Source organism: Telopea speciosissima, chromosome 8, assembly GCF_018873765.1.
Source record: "Telopea speciosissima isolate NSW1024214 ecotype Mountain lineage chromosome 8, Tspe_v1, whole genome shotgun sequence".
Lineage (NCBI taxonomy): Eukaryota > Viridiplantae > Streptophyta > Magnoliopsida > Proteales > Proteaceae > Telopea > Telopea speciosissima.
Window position 1 is genome coordinate 1,922,004 of NC_057923.1, and position 18,972 is coordinate 1,940,975.

An 18,972-nucleotide genomic window follows, 5' to 3' on the forward strand; every position below is an offset into this window, starting at 1 on the left:
TCCCCAAGTCTAGGGAACGTTCCCGATGCGATCGCATTAGTGATCGAGTCCCACTAGGAATGTGGTACGTTACGTTGGGAGTCGTGCAGCTCAAGTTACCTTCCACTTGTCCGTTACCTATTAGCAGACTGTTTTTTGGTATAACAAGATCCAAACTATCTTTCATTTGGCAATCCTCATTTTACATTTCTCTAAGAACTCAATTTTCCTTGTTGTATTTGGATCCATGTAGCCGACCCCATTAAGTTGGGATAAGGTTGAGTTTGTTGCTGTTGTTGTAGACATGTGCGGAAGAAAATCGAACCAAATCGGGCTGAAACTGAAAACAATCGAAACAGAATTTTGGCTTAATAATGGTTTGATTTCAATTTGATCCATTACCAGCCTGACCAGTTCAACCCAACCCAAACCATACTAGACCAAACTGTTCGATTGACACCCTTTATACAAGGGAATGTGTTTTCGATTGACAGGCCTGTTCTCTGTTCTAATCCCTGTGGCCCCGAGTGCAAACGTTATGCACGTTACGTTTCGGAGCGCTATATAAGCACTTTACGCAGTTGCCCATGTAACGGTAAAGCTAGCCCGAAAAGATCAAAATGTAGCGTTCGATGTTCCGATTCCTTTTATCGAGCTTCTGATAAACACTGCAAACTCGCGAGATCTGCCTGAAGGCTTAAAAATTTCTCAGAGGGAACAATCTATCAGTCTGACAATAGAAGACGATATCGAAGTAGGTAAAGTTAAATCTCTAGATTATTTTGCAGTTCTTCCTTCCCCCCCCCCCCCACCCCCCTTTATTAGGGAAGCGAAAGGAGATAAGTCAGTTCTGTTTGAATTGTGTTCATTGGGAACTTGTATGAAAATTTCAAAGATTTGTTTATTTACATTTTCAGCGTCTTACAGTTTTGCAGTAAGTCCAAACTCTTTATATTCACATTATTTTCAAACTCGGATGTCATCATCATTTTCGGGACTGAACCAAACACAGGAAGATAGACAGAGAATATGGACTGATGTCATTGCTTTAAAGAATCTAGATGCGTGCGTGAGTAGCAAAACCAATTGTTGATTGCGACTTTCTCTGGTGATTTGGAACTGAATTTTGGCTGACAAGTGCTAGTGTTTGATGAACTTCATGGGTTGTATGTATTTATATGTGGAAGTGAATTGGATGAGTTATATAAAGGGGGGGGGGGGGAGTGATACATTGAATCAGTGATTGATTTGCTTTCATTGTAAATGTTTATTAGGTGATTCATCCAGGGATAGAGATTTCAGTGATGTTTGAATCACTTGAAAAGAATATTCAAGAAATTGCAGGTTTTGAAAATGTCTTACGACACTAGCATATTTTTGATAGGTGTGACATGGATCACATGTCTCCTTGACAAGACTTGGAATTTAATGTTCAAATCAATTCCTTTAGTAAGAAAATTATGCTGTAATTTCTTGAAATTAGGGGCTACATTAATGGGCATAGAAACATGTGTTGAGTGGCCACTCACCAGAATGCTCTTGATGGGCATAGTCCATCCTCCTTAGAAAGGTATCCTATCTTCCAATTACTAGATTCTTGTGAACTATCTCAATTGTAATTGGCTATTGTTCGATCATGAGATAACTTGTAGTTAGCATCTAGTAATGAGCCTAAGAAAGACCCTTGGTAGCTCTCCTACCCCTCTCCCTTGGTCCAAGATGAAGGAAGAAATATCACTAACATTACCTACCCCTAATACTTTGACATCAATGCAAATCAGCCTTTCAAGGATTGCTTGAAGGCTAGCAGATTGGTCAACCTCCCAATTGTTGACAGGCCTTCAGATTAGATGAGTTCAAATTGCAGAATCTACCACCACGTTGAAGTAATATTATACTCGTTCTATTTTCGTTTAGTGGCTATTCAACACTGATAGTTGTGATACAGGGTCTGTAAAGGATGTGGCCTGTCACAAGAATAGTATGATCTTGGGGAATACACGTTTTCCGTTGTCAACCTCAGTTTATAGCTTACCTGCAGCCATCCTTTTTCCAAATTGTCTTCCAGACATCAGAGTCTGAAAGAGGTATGGTTAATGGTTGCTATTTACTTTCTTTGAGCATCCATGGCACTAATCACTTAGCACCATACAGTATCATTCCTGAATTCCCACATTCTAATTATTCAAAATCGTCTTGTTCATAAACTAATAAGTGGCTGGAGAGCGATCAATTGAGTCTCAAGGTACATGATAAATGCCTCTTTCCAAACATGTAGCACAAGTTTGACCTATTAAAGTAGAAAGGAGGATTTATTTTCTGAGTGCCACTTGGTTATTTTTGGCATTTGGGCTTAAGTTTAATTAAATTAGGTCGTACGAGTAGTCTGGTATTTCTTGGTTGTGAGATGGTGTTATGGTATTTTTATTGCTATTTTGTTGATTTTTAATTTGCCAGGGCCATTTGGGTCATTTAAGTTTCATTAGGGATATTTGGTAGTTATCAGTGCCATACCTGGGGTATTGGTTGAAGATCGTGCTTGGCGCGTTGGTCAAGTGCTCACTTGCTGAACGCTTGGTCACGGGTTCAAGTCTTGGAAACAGCCTCTCTGGAAACAGGGATAAGGCTGCGTACATTTGACCCTCTCCAGACCCTGCTAAACGCAGGAGCCTTGTGCACTGGGTACGGCCTTTTTATACCTTTGGTATTGGTTGAATTTGTTTTATTTTTTGATAGGCAACAAGAAAAAGAAGGAATTAATTAAGGAAAGAAGAATAATAATAATACAAGCCAAGAGGCTCAAAACCAGCAAAATTGGCAGCCACCCCTACCCCAAACCCCACTATGCCAACAGCTGCAAGAGAGACCCCACCAGCCCCACCTTGCATGTTTGGTGTACTAAGTCTAGGTTTATTACTTTTTTAAAAATATCCAAAGGCTGTTAGGTGCTGTAAGATTGATGTAGATCTGATCAACCTGTGAGTAATGGGTTCGCTCATGGATTGTAATACATTTCAATCTAACGGCTAGATGTGGGTCAGATCTGATCTCTGATATAAGGATCATAAATAATAGAAAGAATAATCAGATCGGATGGTCATATTTTAATAGAACAGATATCATATCTGAATAATTATTGTTTTCAGAATGATAATCAGACAAATAATATAATTAATTGAATTTAATGAGGTGGTTAAGAGGAGAGAGAAAGGTTGGTTGAAAGAGAGAATACTGAGAGAGAGAGAGAGAGAGAGAGAGAGAGAGAGAGAGAAGAAGAAGAAGAAGAAGAAGAAGAAGAAGAAGAAGATATCTCTTTCCTAAAAATTAGTATGTAAAGTTTGAACAAACTGATAGAAGAGAAAGAATAAAGGCGATTGGTTTAGCAGTTCAAAGAGGGAAATAGGAGGAGCAAAAGAAGGGGAAAATCTTCCTACCGTGGAGGGTGAGAGAGAATAAGCCAATAACGAAGTTACCAAACAAACCAAAACAATCCATACAAATTCCAAATCGTAGGAGGGGGTGGTTGCAAATTTATAAGCTTTAGACATTCCTAAATCAACTCTCATAAGTACTCCTTATTACTCTCTTACTCTAAATAAACAACCAAAATTAATAAAATTCTTACTAGCCTAAAAATGACTAACAATCAGACTCTTGTATTGCTATAAGATAAACTTGGACTCTAGACATGGGACTCACTAATAAATTAATAATTTTGGTGCACCCCCTTAAAACCTCTCTTTTGGGTTTTATATATCAGTCCACTACAATAATAAAACCCAAAAACCCCAACCAAAACTAATACTAAAATCGGACTCAAATTTAAACTGGGCCTGCATTAATGTTGTTATAGCAAATTAATTTTGTACATGGTTAGTTAACAGATTCCATTAATGTGGTCAAAGTCTTGCTCTTCCAATGACATTAGGAATTAGGCAGGAGAGCCAATTTTCAAGAGTCATCTATTGCCAATTTGTGTTGTGATTTGTGAATAGATTCATTGTAGAGGGGTTTTTTTGTTCAATGGCATTGTAGGAGACAAGAGCTACATCTATTGCTATTGTAAGAGAAAATTTTGAATATTTTACTGGAACTTATTGATGCAACTACATGCAGATAGAATCCCCAGTCCCTGCCTGGCCGTAGAGAGCGTGCGGGCAAAAGCTTTGCCATCTTCCATCTGAGAGACAATGCAGCCTCAGGAGGAGCTTGTTGTGGACGCGGATACGGATTGTGTAACTTCCAATCCAACATATTCTGTTGATGATTGGGCCAACTTCAGAGATGATGATATCATGCAACAACAAACTGCTATACGTGCTGAGGAAGCTGAGAAAATTCCATTTATTGGGGACAAGGCAAGTGCCAATGATGACACCTTTTGGAACACCTATATATTGCTGTGTTGTTTGCTTGTGGTAACTGTTGCTGTTCTTTGTGTTTTAATCGATTAATTTCATATTTCATTTATTAATTATGATTTCTATCAGACTATCTTTTGCTTGATGTATTATGAATTTATAATTGATTTTTTCTTTCTATTTATTGTTATAACCTTTTGGTATATGAAGAAATATTTACATGAAAAGGAGAAGAGGAAAGAATAAAATCACAAGGCCCTTTATATGACACAGGTTATAGAGAGAACACAAATAAGCTATAAATGTAAAAAAAAATAAAGCAAGCAGGACCAGCTGGTTCTCAGGCATCACTTAGGTAATGCCCAATAGAGACAAATTGCAAACTTAAGAGAAAAAGTGATGGAATGGAAGAAATAGCTAAATGAAGTAATAGGGAAATTGTATCAAGATGGAAAACAAATAGGATCAAGCAAGACATATTTGGAAAGGATTCAGGTGAAGCCTAAATCTTAAGATGATTGAAAAAGCATCTTTCAAAGGCAAACAAGGCAAATCGGGCAAGAGAAAATGGATTTCTCTTAATAATAGTGACCCATTGGCAACACAGAGGGTTTGAAGAGCGATCTTTGTTAAAGGCAACCAGCCAGGCTGGGAATACTTCATAAGTGTTCCGAATGAATTATGTATGACTAGAAGTAAAGAAAACAAAAAAAATAGATCATATTTTGATTAAATTTGTGATGCTTCAAGATCCTGATCAGGAACAGACCATCTTCTTTGCCTGGATTAGTATGACTTCTGTTTAGCTCCATCAACAGAGCTTCCATCCTAAGAAAATCCCATTCATGTAAAGGCCCTCTGAAATTAATCTTATGTTTAGTACTGTAATCATTGACATAATCAGCTTCAATTACTGATAACAAACTAATCAATGAAAGTGTTAATGTGCTTTGAGTACTGTTCACGCGAACAGGGTTGTGAACAGTACCGCACACTATTCATATGAACAGTGTCATGAACAGTACCATATACTGTTCACGTGAACAATAACTAGAGATGAGAGTTGTTAGTTAGGGGTAGTTTGGGAATTTCTCTTGTGTGTGAGCTCTACCCTATTATTAATAATATTGGTGAAGAAGGGAGAACAATTTCATTCGATAGTTCTCCCCAAAGGATTACAGCCACTTCTCTTCTTCTTCTTCATCTTCTTCCTCTCCATCTTCTCCATTAAATTTGGTTTTATTTACATGGTATCAAAGCTAGGATCTTAGGAGTCGATTCTACATCCTAGGACCTACTCGATTACTCTCAAATTGATCAAGACAGTGTTGCGGTTTTGAAGGCTTCACGTTTGAAGGTTTTCATGACTACAGTTTGAAGGGACTACAGCACCCTAAGCTGCGCTTTGGTGGAGTTTGCTGAGACTGGTTCATGATTATATAAAGGAACCTAGTCTCGATTTTGTGGTAATTGCTTGATATCGATTCAGGGTTTTGGGAGGTGATTATTTTTTGATTTCAGTTCTTCTTTTTGGTGGTTTGAAGGTTCTTTGTAAGGTTTTCCCTGAATCGATCCTTGCTGGATATTGAGATTGCATAGATTTTTGTTCTAAAATCGATCTCTGAATTTTTCGTTGGCTGTTGGTGATCGTGTTTGCTTGCTGGTTCATCACTTTTGCTCAATTTTTATTAGTTGTTGGTGAATTTTTGCATCGGTTTGCTTGATCGAGATGGGTGACCCAACTGAAGATTCTAAAGGTGTTATCTCTGAGGTTGTTTCGGGCTCTTCCAAATCTATTACAGAGAAGAGATTGGAAGGGGTAAGTAATTTCCAGCAATGGAAGAAAATTGTGTGGGTTGTTTTGACTGGTCGTGGCCAACAGAAACATCTTACAAAGGCCAAACCAAAGGATGATGAACAGTGGGAAATTGTAGATGCACGCATTCTGGGACAGATGTTGAATAGTATGGATTCATAGATTGTTGACTTAGTGACTCACATAGATACTGTGAAGGAGTTATGGGATTCCTTACATGTTTTGTAGTCTGGACAGAATAATCTATCCCGTGTATATGAGCTGTCACAGGAGTTCTATCGTGCTGATAGGAAGGGACGTCCGTTGACCCAATATTTTGCCGATTATAAATGAACGTTTGAAGAGTTAAATGCATTGCTACCCATTAGTTCGGATGTGAAACAAATGCAAGATCAACGTGACCAACTTGCGGTCATAGGATTTTTGGGAGGACTGGGCCTGGAATATGACTCAGTACGCTCCACTATTCTTGGAGGACATAAAATTGCCTCACTGGTAGAAACTTTTTCTCGCGTTCTACGTGTTTCTCGTGATAGTTCCCATGATCCAGCAGCTACTCCTGGTGTGAGCTCTACCCTTGTTGCTTCTAGTCAAGGAAGAGGTAATGGTGGACGTAATGGGGGCCGTGGTGGTGGTATAGCTGACCATGGAGGTGGAAGAGGCAGTGGTAGTGGTAATGGTGGTGAAAATTCTGGTTCTGTGAAGACTTGTATTAACTTTGGTCGACCAGGACACATCCAACGCCTTTGTTGGAAACTTCATGGGAAGCCACCGCAACAGCAGTATGCTAATTCAGCAACTGGTACCGAGTCTCCTGCTACACCTTCTGAGGGTAAGTTGGTAAGGTTATCTGATGAGGATCATGCTCAATTCACCCAGTTTCAGATTTCTCGGCCTTCTACATCTTCCTCCACGACTACTTTTGCCCAGATAGGTTATGCCACTGCGTGTTTCTCTACTTCTCGTTCCTGGATCATTGATTCAGGTACTTCTGATCATATGTCTGGTGTGTCAGGTAATTTTTCTTCCTTTCGGTCTTCAGAGGCTAGTGTTACATTGGCTGATGGTTCCCTTGCCAAAGTCACTAGCACGGGTACTGTCAACCCAACTAAGTCCTTGTCCTTGTCTTTTGTTCTCCATTTACCTGACTTCCCTTGTAACCTGCTTTCTGTTAGTAAAATTACTAAAGCCTACAATTGTTCAGTGACCTTTTATCCTGATTCCTGTGTTTTTTAAGATCTTATGACGAAGAAGATGCTTGGTAGGGGACGTGAGCAAGGGGGGTTGTATTATCTTGAAGACTCTCCTTCAGTTGCTTATTCCAGTGTTTTGTCTCCATACCAAGTTCATTGTCGGTTGGGCCATCCGTCTTTGCAGAGTTTACAAAAATTGGATCCTCGTTTTAGTTCCCTTTCTAGTTTAGAGTGTGAGTCATGTCAATTTGGAAAGCTCCACAGTGTGAGTTATCCCCCTAGAGTCAATAAACGGTCTGCGTTCCCTTTTTCTTTAGTGCATTCTGATATATGGGGGCCTTGCCCTGTTACTTCTGATTAAAATATTTTGTTAATTTTGTTGATGACTATTCTAGAGTTACCTGGATTATTTAATGAGAAGTCGTTCTGAGCTGTTTGCCATTTTTCGTGCATTTGTTACTGAAATTCAGACTCAGTTTATTAAGAATATTTGTGTTTTACGTAGTGATAATGCCCTTGAATATTTTTCTGCTCCATTTAATTTTTTTATGGCTGACTGTGGCATGTTGCACCAGTCTTCTTGTTCAGATACACCCCAACAAAATGGTGTAGCTGAACAGAAGAATAGACATTTAATGGAAGTGACCCATTCAATTCTTTTTGAGATGAAAGTACCAAAAATCTTTTGGGTTAATGCTATCTTGACTGCCTGTTTCCTTATAAATCGTATGCCATCTTCTGTGTTACAGGGTGGGATTCCTCATTCTCTTTTATTTCCTACTGAACCTCTCTTTGTTTTACCACCAAGAATTTTTGGGTGTGTTTGCTTTATCCGTGACCATCGTCTAGGTCTGTCCAATTAGATCCCCGGGCTATTAAATGTATTTTCTTGGGTTATTCACGCACTCAAAAAGGTTATTCACCAGTTCTTCGAAAGTATTTTATCTCTGCTGATGTTAACTTTTTTGAGTCCACTGCTTATGATGATACATCTTTTGTTTCCTCGGAGTTGGATGAGGATCTTCCTTTATATGTGGTGCAACGTACTATTTTGCATGGTCAACCGGCTGCTGCTCTGTCTCCTTCACCTCCGCCTCTTCCTGTTCGGCCTGCCCGTCCTCCTATTCGGTTTACATTTGTTCGGCGTCCTCGAGATGATACAGCACCCCCGGTCTCTACTGATCCTCCAACTTCAACTTCGCCTGCGGATCCTAGTCCTCAATTAAGTATTCCTTCTTCTGATCTTGATATTCCCATTGCTCTTTGTAAGGGTGTTCATAGTTGTACTCAACATCCTTTGTCTCATTTTGTTTCTTATACAGGTTTATCTGCTAACTTTACTGCTTGTCTCTCTACTATTGAGTCTTATCCTACCCCTAAGTCTGTTTTAGAGGCGTTATCCCACTCTGGCTGGAGGAAGCTATGGAGGAGGAATTGGCTGTCTTGGCTGAAAATCACACTTGGGACTTGGTACCGTTACCTGTTGGCAAGGCGGCTGTTGGTTGTCAGTGGGTATATGTGGTTAAAGTGAACCCTGATGGTTCTTTGGCTCCTTTGAAGGCACGCTTAGTTGCCAAAGGTTATACACAGGTTTATGGAGTTGATTATCTTGATACCTTTTCCCCTGTTGCCAAGCTTGCATTTGTTCGTCTTTTGATCTCTCTTGCCGCATCCCGTCATTGGCCTCTTTTTCAGTTGGACGTGAAGAATGCTTTTCTTCATGGTGATCTCCATGAGGAGGTTTATATGGAGCAACCTCCTGGGTTTGTTGCTCAGGGGGAGTCTGGTTTAGTGTGCAAACTTAAGAAGTCATTGTATGGTTTAAAACAATCTCCCAGGGCCTGGTTTGGGAGATTTTCAGATGTTGTTCTGGAATTTGGATGACTCGGTGTGGCAGTGATCATTCGGTGTTCTACCCGCATGGCAAGGCTGGCAGGATATTTTTGGTGGTATACGTAGATGATATAGTAATCACTGGTGATGATGTTGAAGGCATTAAGCAGCTTAAGTTACATTTGCAGTGTAAATTTCAGACCAAGGATCTTAGTAAGTTGAAGTACTTTCTTGGAGTTGAGGTAGCTCAGTCTAGTAAAGGTATTTCTCTCTCCCAGAGGAAATATGTACTTGACCTGCTTTCCGAAATAGGTATGCTTGGGTCTAAACCTTTGGATACTCTAATGGACCCAAATTTGAAGTTGACAGCTGATTGTGATGATGCTCTTGATGATCTGGAAAAATATAGAAGACTTGTTGGAAAATTAAATTATCTCACGGTGACTTGACCGGATATTGCCTTTCCGGTTAGTGTAGTAAGTCAATTTCTGTCCTCTCCTAGGACGTCACATTGGGATGCTATGATTCGAATTTTGAGATACCTCAAGAAAGCTCCAGGTCGTGGTCTACTCTACACTGATCATGGTCATGGACGTGTTGAGGAATTTTGTGATGCTGATTGGGCTAGTTCTCCTGTGGATAGGAGGTCTACCACTGGGTATTGTGTCTTTTTGGGGGGAAATTTGGTGTCCTGGAAGAGCAAGAAACAGCCAGTAGTAGCAAGATCTAGTGCAGAGGCAGAATATCGGGCTATAGCACAGGTTACTTGCGAGCTGATGTGGATGAAGTAGTTGTTGATGGAGTTGAAATTTACGAAGGAGTTACCTATACAGCTGTGGTGTGATAATCAAGCTGCTATCCATATAACTTCCAATACTGTGTTTCATGAGAGGACGAAGCATATAGAGGTTGATTGCCATTTTGTTCGAGAGAAACTACAAGAAGGTTTTATTGCTCCACAACATGTTCGTACTTCGTACAGGGGAGCAACTTGCTGATATTTTTACTAAGTCCTTGGGAAGGGTGAGAATTGATTATATTTGTAACAAGCTGGGCATGATTAACATCTATGCTCCAGCTTGAGGGGGAGTGTTAATGTGCTTTGGTTACTGTTCACGTGAACAGTGTTGTGAACAGTACCATACACTATTTACACCAACAGTATCCTGAATAGTACCATGCACTGTTCACATGAACAGTAACTAGAGATGAAAGTTGTTAGTCAGGGGCAGTTTAGGAATTTCTCTTGTGTGTTAGCTCTACCCTATTATTAATAATATTGGTGAAGAGGGGAGAACAATTTCATTCGATAGTTCTCCCCAAAGGATTACAGCCACTTCTCTTCTTCTTCATCTTCTTCCTCTCCATCTTCTCCATTAAATGTGGTTTTATTTACAGAAAGAATTATTGATAACAAACTAGGAAGAGAGTGTGGGTAAAAGGTATCTGGAGTAATTCATTTATGTGGATTGTTGTTTATGTGAAAATTCTCACACATTAACAATTTGAAAGGTGATGGTTACTGCATTGCGGGCTGGTGTTTCATATCCTATCAGATGGAGGAAGCTCTAAGCCATGCACTTCTTCACTGCTATTACTTAAAGGAGTTCAGGATCTGCTCTGCAACTTTAGTCTGTCTGGAGACCTCTGTTTTGTCTAGTGAGAGGCTTTAGAGCTGGGGTGCAGTTCAATTGGTCATAAAGAGGAAGATCATTTGGGATTGGGAACTATGCCCCCAGCCGTCAATTTGAGGGTTTGGTTAGAATGGAATATTGGAATTCAAAAACCTTTGAAGTTTGGAAACAGTGCTTTGCCAGTGAATATGTATGATGAAAAATTTTTATCCCCTTATCCGATGGGACTTCTCTACGAAGAATTCTTAAGGTGCTATCTTCAATGGATTTGTCCATATCTTGGTTCTCGGTAATGAAGATGTGGACATTGTTGGACCTGTCTCTGTTTTTAGGAGTTCAGTTTGGCTCAGCTGTATTAAGTTTCCTGTTTCCATGAGGTTCTCTTTGCAAACACTGATTAAATCCTTTTACTTATGAAAATATATCAAGACCAATTAGTTTCAGATCTGATTTTATAATATTATTACTAAGGATTTTGATGCATTTGATCTTTGATTATTGAATAAATAAATATATCAAGAATTAAGAAACTATAATCAAGTGGTGTCTCAAAAAGACCAATCGTGTCAGTGATATGACATGAACATATCACAATCAGATAACAGTTTTTCGTCTGGGGAATCTCCGGTTACCTGAGGTCCCTTCCTTGCTGGTTCGATGACTTCCTCCCCTTCAGTCCCTCTCCTGTTTCCCCCTCTGATTCTAACCCACCGTCTCCTCTCTCTCCTGCCCAACCCAAATGGAACTCTTTTTTCAACTCATCCACCAATCCTTCTCCCTCATCGGAAGGTCTCCCACTCCACTTTGTTGCTCCATCGGTTGTCGGATCTTCTAAGGTTGCCTGCTGTTCCCCTGAAACTCTCGATGATGAGGCCAAGCTCTGGGAATCTTGTTTAGTGGGCCATTTCCTCGGCTCTCGCCCCCCTTTCCATATTCTAAAAGCGTCACTCTCCAAGCAGTGGAGAACCTGTGGTACTGTTGACACCTATCTTCTCGATAATGGTTTCTTCATATTCAAGTTTTCCAATGATCTTGACAAGGTTCGTGTTCTGGACGGAGGCCCTTGGCAAGTTGGAAAGAAACCCATCTTTCTCCGGCAATGGAACCGTCATTTGCAACTCCGGCGCGTCGATCTCTCATCCATCCCCCTTTGGATTTCCTTTCCTGGCCTTCCTCTACACTATTGGTGCACTGAAGGTCTCAGCTCTGTGGGCTCAGTGTTGGGGAAACCACTTTTCTCTGATATGCGAACAATGAGAAAACTAAGGCTGGCGTATGCTCGTATTTGTGTGGAAGTCACTGCTGATGATCCTTTGCCCTCTTTCATCACTGTGAATGAAGGGAATGACTTCTCCTTTGAACAGGAAGTCCATTACGATTGGAAACCACCTCAATGTTTGATCTGTAAGAAGTTTGGACATGACTCGTCTCTCTGCTCTCCAACCGAGCCTGATCCTCCCTCAACAGATCGAATCACTTTAACTGAAGTTCATCCAAGGCTCACTTCCCATTCCAGAGGTAGAACTCACTCCAGAACTCACTGCCGGCCTTTCAGTCGTGCTCCGGCAACCCAACAAGGCAGCGGGTAGCCATGCTATACCCTCAGGGTACAATCGATTTGCAGCTTTATCTGACGAAGCTCCTTTGGAGTCAGACCAAGTCCCTTGCCCCGAGAAGGTTCTCGATTCTGCTGTCCATCGAAGTAGATCTCGTATGGCATCGCCGCTGGCTGAAGCTCTGGCTGACACTTCTGGAGTTCTTGCATCTCCCTCTCGGGAGTTGTCGACGACTTCGTCTGTACTGCCCTCTGCCATTCCGCTGGAGCCTGTGAGTTCTCCTGCGGGAGATCTCTCTTTTATTTCCTCTTGTGAATGTCTCGATGATGCCCCTTTCCCACACTCAACCCGAGACTACCCCTTTTCTTGTTAATCCCTCTGTTTCCACTCCTGTGGGACCCTCAGCCCACTTGTCTCCTCCTCTTGCGACCCAATTCCCACAAAAGCCCTCCTCAAAAAAAAACAAAAACCCAAAAGAAAAAAAAAACCTGGAAATCTTCAACCCCTGTGGCCCCCACTTCAGACCCTTTAAACTCTACTTCTGTCCCACGTGGGTCGGGTTCTCGGGTTGAGGATCCCTTGGCTCCCAAAAAGGCCCCTTCTTCTCTTTTACCTGATCCGCTTCCTTCATCCAAAAACACCTGCAACTCCCCTGTTACCTTGGACCCTGCTGCAGTGAATTCTCTTGCCTGCTCCTATAACCGGCGTCATCGCAGCTCCTCCTCGTCTTGAAGTATCTTGTCCCGGCTTGAGGGGACTCAGGTGCAACACCTCTCCTAACTCATGAATCACGGAGTTGTTTGGAATACTCGGGGTCTCAATTCCCCTTGTAAACATGCTGCTGTTAGAGATCGTATTCGGCTTCATCACTCCACCTTTTGTTGCTTGCTGGAAACTCATGTTAAAGAGCCCAATGCTGCCAGAATTCTCAATTCCATTGCAAAGGGCTGGTCTTTCTTATCAAACTACAACCATCACCCTGATGGTCGTATATGGATTTTATGGGACTCTTCAAAAATTAAGATATCCATGATCTCCTCTTCGGCTCAGTACATTCACTTAAGCTTCTCGGATTGCCAAGACCAATTCACTTTTTTTCTCACAGTTATCTATGCTTCTAATTGCCCTTTACAGAGGACATCTTTGTGGAATGATCTCCGTAACACTGCCAGCCTTATAGGCCCTCACCCTTGGGGAATTGCTGGAGATTTCAATGTCATCAGATTTGGGTTTGAAAAACAAGGTGGTGACTCTTTGGACCTTGATGCTATGGCTGCTTTCAATGACTGTATCGAGGATTTGGGTATGGATGATCTTCGTTGGACTGGTCCTTGTTTCTCCTGGAGTAATAAAAGGGCTGGGAGCTCCCGGATAGATTGTAAGCTTGACCGAGTAATTGTCAATGATAATTGGCTTACTTCCTTTCCTTCTTCCTTTGCTACATTTGATACCCCTGGAATTTCTGATCATAGCCCTATCTCTCTTTCAATTCAGCCTTACAATTCCTAGGGTCCCAAACCTTTTAAATTTTTTGATATGTGGACCTCTCATTCCTCCTTTCTTACCATTGTCAAGGAAGCTTGGGATCAACCTGTTCAAGCCTTTTCCTCCCCCCTTATTGCTCTTGCTAGGAAGCTTAGGAATGTGAAAACTGCTCTCAAAGTTTGGAACTCTAACACTTTTGGCAATATCTCCCAGCATGTTCAGGACTGCAAAGATAAATTAGCCTCCATTCAACAGCAAATCCAATCGGACATCCTAAACTCCCAACTTGCTGCTGATGAAAAAGCAGCCTCCCTTTAGCTCTCTGTTCTTCTCTCCCAAGAGGAAAGTTTTCTAAGGCAGAAGGCCAGGATCAAGTGGCTGGAACTTGGGGACTCCAACTCAGCCTACTTCCATCGCTCCTTGAATTCTAGATCCAATTCCAATTCCATCTCTCAACTGGTTGCTCCTGATGGTACTGCTGTTACAACTGTGAAAGACAACAAAGACTTGGCTGTGAACTATTTCAAGGATCTTTTCTCTGGTCCTCTCGATATTGCAGATCCGATTCCCAACAACCTGCTCAATAAATTTGTGCTGAATGAGCTTACTCAGTCTCTTAGTGCTATTCCTTCAGAGGAGGAAATTATCACTGCTATACACTCCCTCAAGCTGAATCGGGCTCCCGGGCTGGATGGTTTTAGTATGGGGTTCTTCTTAGCTACTTGGGACATTATTTAGGATGATCTTATCAAAGCCATCAAAAGCTTTTTTTTCAATCCTAGCCAGATTAAAGGGGTAAATCACACCTTTCTTTGTCTTATTCCTAGAAGGAGGGAGCTTCAGTGATGTCCGATTTCAGGCCCATTGCCCTTTGCAACCTGATCTACAAGTTCATTGCAAAAATCCTTGCTTACAGGCTCAAGACAGTGGTGGACCTCCTAGTCAGTTAAAATCAGTCCGCTTTCATCCCTGGGAGGAGTATCTCGGATAACATTCTCCTTTGCAATGAGATAGTTAGAGGTTTTGAGAGAAAGAACCACCCCCCATCTGCTCTTATGAAGATTGATATTCACAAAGCTTTTGACTCTCTTAGGTGGGACTTCATTGCTAAGGTGCTAGCTAAGATGGGATTCCCTCCGGTCTTCATCCATTGGATCCATTGCTGTATCTCCATGCCCAGATTCTCAGTTCTTGTTAATGGCAACCCGGCTGGCTACTTCACTTCTTCTGTGGGTGTTCGGCAAGGGTGCCCCCTCTCCCACTACATTTTCACCTTAGCTCTGGAAGTTCTTTCTAGGGAGATCCAATTATGCACTGATCAGCAGCTCATTACCCCCATTCCCAAATGCAAAGCTCTCAAGCTATCTCACTTAGCGTTTGCTGATGATCTCATGATTTTCTCCAAGGCTTCCATTAGCTCCTTTGAGTCTGTTATGCACTGTTTGCAGCTCTTCCAAGCTTTATCGGGTCTCCCGATCAATCCATCCAAGTCCCTTCTCTTCTTGGCTGGGGTATCTGACTTGGATAAAGTGGCTCTGAAGGCTATTTGCGGTTTCCCTATTGGTCAACTCCCAGTCAAATATTTGGGCCTTCCTCTAATTCCGGCCAGACTGTCAGCTCATCATTGCACTCCCATGTTGGACCTTATCAGGAAAAGACTTTAACTCTGGAAGGGCAAGCTTCTATCTTATGCGGGTCGTCTGGTCCTCATCATATCAGTGTTGCAAGCTTCCTATATCTATTGGTCTGGAATCTACGGGCTGCCTCATTGCACCATCAAATCTTTGGAATCTCTTATGTCTTCTTTCCTTTTGGAAAGGCTCTGATTCCCCTAGATTTCTCCGGCCGGCCAGTTGGGCTTCAGTCTGTCTCCCTCTGCAGGAAGGTGGTTTGGGTATTAGAAGAATAAAGGAGGTCAATTCAGCAGGCATCATCAAGTTGATTTGGACGATTGTCTCCAGGAAGAAAAGTATTTGGGTGGATTGGATCTATTCGGGGATCCTTCATTCGGATTCCATCTGGACTGTCTCCACCTCTTCGGATTCTTCTTGGGTTTGGCACAAAATTCTGGATTCCCGCTCCATTGTCCTTGGATCTATCCTCTCTCTCATTGGTAACGGGAATTCGACTTCCTTATGGTTGGACCATTGGCGCCTATGGGAATTCTCCTTCACCAAGTCAGTCCTAGAACTATTTATGGCTCTGGTCTTCCTAGAAATGCTTTGGTGGCGGATATTATTGATGTTAACGGCTGGGATCCCCCTGACACCTCTAACCTTGTGCTTACCACTATCTGGAATCTCCTACCCTCTATTCAAAGAAGGCCCCATCATATGGAAGACTGTGTTACCTGGCTTCCAAAAGCCACGGGCTCCTTCAGTTCCAAAGCTGCTTGGGATCTTATTCGGACCCGTCATCCTCTTGTTCCTTGGAGGAAGCTTGTTTGGTTCAGACACCACATTCCTCGGCACTACTTTACGGTCTGGAGAGTTTTCACCAACTGCCTTCCAACGCAGTCCTTTCTTCGGCACCGGCACATCTCTGTCCCCCCGAACTGTGGCCTCTACTGGAGTGGGATGGAGGATTCCAGTCACCTCTTCTTTGATTGCCCTTTTGCCAGCTCAATCTGGAAAGGTATTCTTGCAAAATGCTGGCCAAGGAACCATCGGATTCTTCCTTTTGACAGAGAATGGATTTGGGTTGACATGACTTTCGGTGGTTCTTCCCTTTGTGATGTGGCGGGAAAGCTGGCTTTTGGTGCTGCGATCAATCATATTTGGATGGAGCGAAATCTTAGGAAATGGACCTCCAAATCTCGATCCCTCAATCAGATTTGGGATTCCATCTCTTTTGAAATTAAAACCAAACTTAGTTCGGTTGCTCCCTCTTCTTGTAATGACACCCCAAGGAACAGGCTCATTGTTGATTCCTGGGGCCTTCCCTCTCTCTTCAATCTATGGGCTCTTCTGTTTGATGCTTAGGCTGTTGGTTTGTTTTCCCCTCCTATTTGAGGGTTGTAGCTCTTTTGTTTCTTTCCTCTTTGGTAATGAATTTTCTATTCACCCAAAAAAAATCTAGTGGTGTCTGATAAAAATATTGGGGCCACTAGATTAGGAGAGATGAGTCTTCTGATTGTCAATGAATATCATCTAATGGTGGGTGGAGGATTTTGTTCCTGTTTCTGTAATTTGGCTGTTTTGATTTGGTGATGGTGGTGGTTTCAGTAGTTGGGCCCCTTCAAATTTGGCATCCATGTCGGATTTGGTTCTTCAGCAGTGAGATGTTGATGTGCTTTTGGTGTTAAGGCTCATTGGGGGCCTTGTACTATTGGTGCTTTTCGAGATCTCTCCAGGATGCTATTTTTCTGTCATGGAGTTTGAGAGTTGGTTGTTTCTCCATGGCGGTTTTTGGGGCTGCTTTGGCTTGATATATGCCTGTGAGAATTGTGTTTATTCTTTTGGTTTATTGGTTTGTCTTTGTAAGAAAGTGTTAATGATCAATTGTTATACTTCTATATTCTCTTTTCTTTCTAGTAAAAGTATCCTTTTATCTATAGAAGAAGATAGCAAGGTCATGATTCCCAAAAGAAGCTATAATTAGTATAAAGAAGCAACAATCAAGTTTAAGGAGAGGATAAAGAAGCAGAAAGAATAAGAAAATAAGAAGATTAAAGATTAGATGCAAGAAAGAAATGTTAAAGAGTATGATTTGAAATCAAGTAAGAAGTAGACATTACTTAGTTTACAGCCATAGGCTTCCATGTGCAAGAGTGAGCAGCACAACACAGGCTTTTTTTCCTTTTTTTTGATAAATTAATTGATTATGTTTGGTAAGAACCACAAGAGAACTGCACAAGAAGCAAGAGATATACAAGTAATACAGAAGTATCACTCAAGCCCCGGAATCACTCCCACTAACACTACCAATACCCTATATAAGTATACTCTCTCCCAACCTTCTCACGAGCTAGAGAATTTGCTAAGGATTTTGCAGTACTTGAATGCCAAGAGGATGAGATGTTCACGGTTGCATAATGCTTTGGATTTTGGAATCAGATGCGCTAACTTGAAATGGAAGTCCGAACTTGTATCCAACCGCTTTTTCACCAATCCCAAATCTTCGAACACACCTCCAATTCTTCAATGTCAGATTGCCTCGTATCCAAACTGCTGCCATCAAAATTGAGTGTGACTACTGTATCTGGAGGTCTCCATTCATGCCTGACTTCTTCCTATTCTCTCATCACATAAATTAAATGTTGTGCCATTGAATACCTCCTGATTTGCGCCCAAAATGCCGCTCTTCCCTTATCATCTCACAAACCTTAACAATTGATTTCTTTCTTCCCTGATAAGACTAAGGGTTTGTTTCATTAAAAAATTGTGACTGCTTCTTTCCTCCCATTTGCTCCATAGGATCTCCTATGTCGTATCATGTACCTCCATAGAATCTTCCCACTAGGTCCAAAACTAACAGAGCCCTAGAAGGCAACCAGATCTGAAAGTTTAAAGGAGAAGTCCAACAGACTAAATGATCCCAAGAAATGGTGCCATCCTTCCTTTGCAAAATCAATGAATAAGCAAGTGACTAACATATTCTTTATTTATAAAGCACAGATAACACAACTGGTTTCAGATCCTGTCCGTCACATGGTATCAGAGCTGTAACCAGTATCTGGTTTGAGAGTCGTCTAAGGTTCTCTGGTTTGTGGTGTACAACCACCTATGCTATCCCTTTCTATTTCTAAAACCCTAGTTGGAAGAAGACAACTAGGGTTTTGATGAAGATTTATTTGTATGAAAATCATACCTGCGATAGTAAAGATGTTCTGCTGATTTGATGATTGAAGATTTATCTGGTCTGAATCTGATACCTCTATCGTCTGCTACCGCTATCGTTTATGCAATCTGCTTGATTTTGTTGCTATCGAATCTACCAAGGGTTTGCTGCTCTACTGGTCGAAGAAGAAGAAGATTTCTGGATTTCTCCTTGACAGTTTAAATAATCTCCAACAGAGATCTACTGCTCTTTCTGTTGCAATTTGCGATACCCTGATGATGTTTTTTTTCTTGTTCTGCTTGCTAATCTCTTGCGATTTGCGATACCCTTGGGTCT

General features: G+C 41.5%; 1 protein-coding gene across 5 annotated transcripts in view; it reads left to right on the top strand.

Annotated features, from left to right (window-relative positions):
• The first annotated feature begins 516 nt into the window (after window positions 1-516).
• Window positions 517-18,972, top strand: part of LOC122638387 (OVARIAN TUMOR DOMAIN-containing deubiquitinating enzyme 1-like) — a 46,896-nt gene continuing 28,440 nt past the window's right edge. Inside the window, exons 1-2 of one of the 5 annotated variants that reach the window (XM_043831327.1) lie at window positions 517-574; window positions 4,096-4,337. In XM_043831327.1, coding sequence (XP_043687262.1) covers window positions 4,170-4,337 — 168 coding nt within the window. In that variant the 5' untranslated portion in view covers window positions 517-574; window positions 4,096-4,169. Of the gene's footprint in view, window positions 575-601; window positions 738-4,095; window positions 4,338-18,972 lie in introns of those variants that run through there. The other 4 variants (XM_043831324.1, XM_043831326.1, XM_043831328.1 and 1 more) reach the window with 4 other exon arrangements.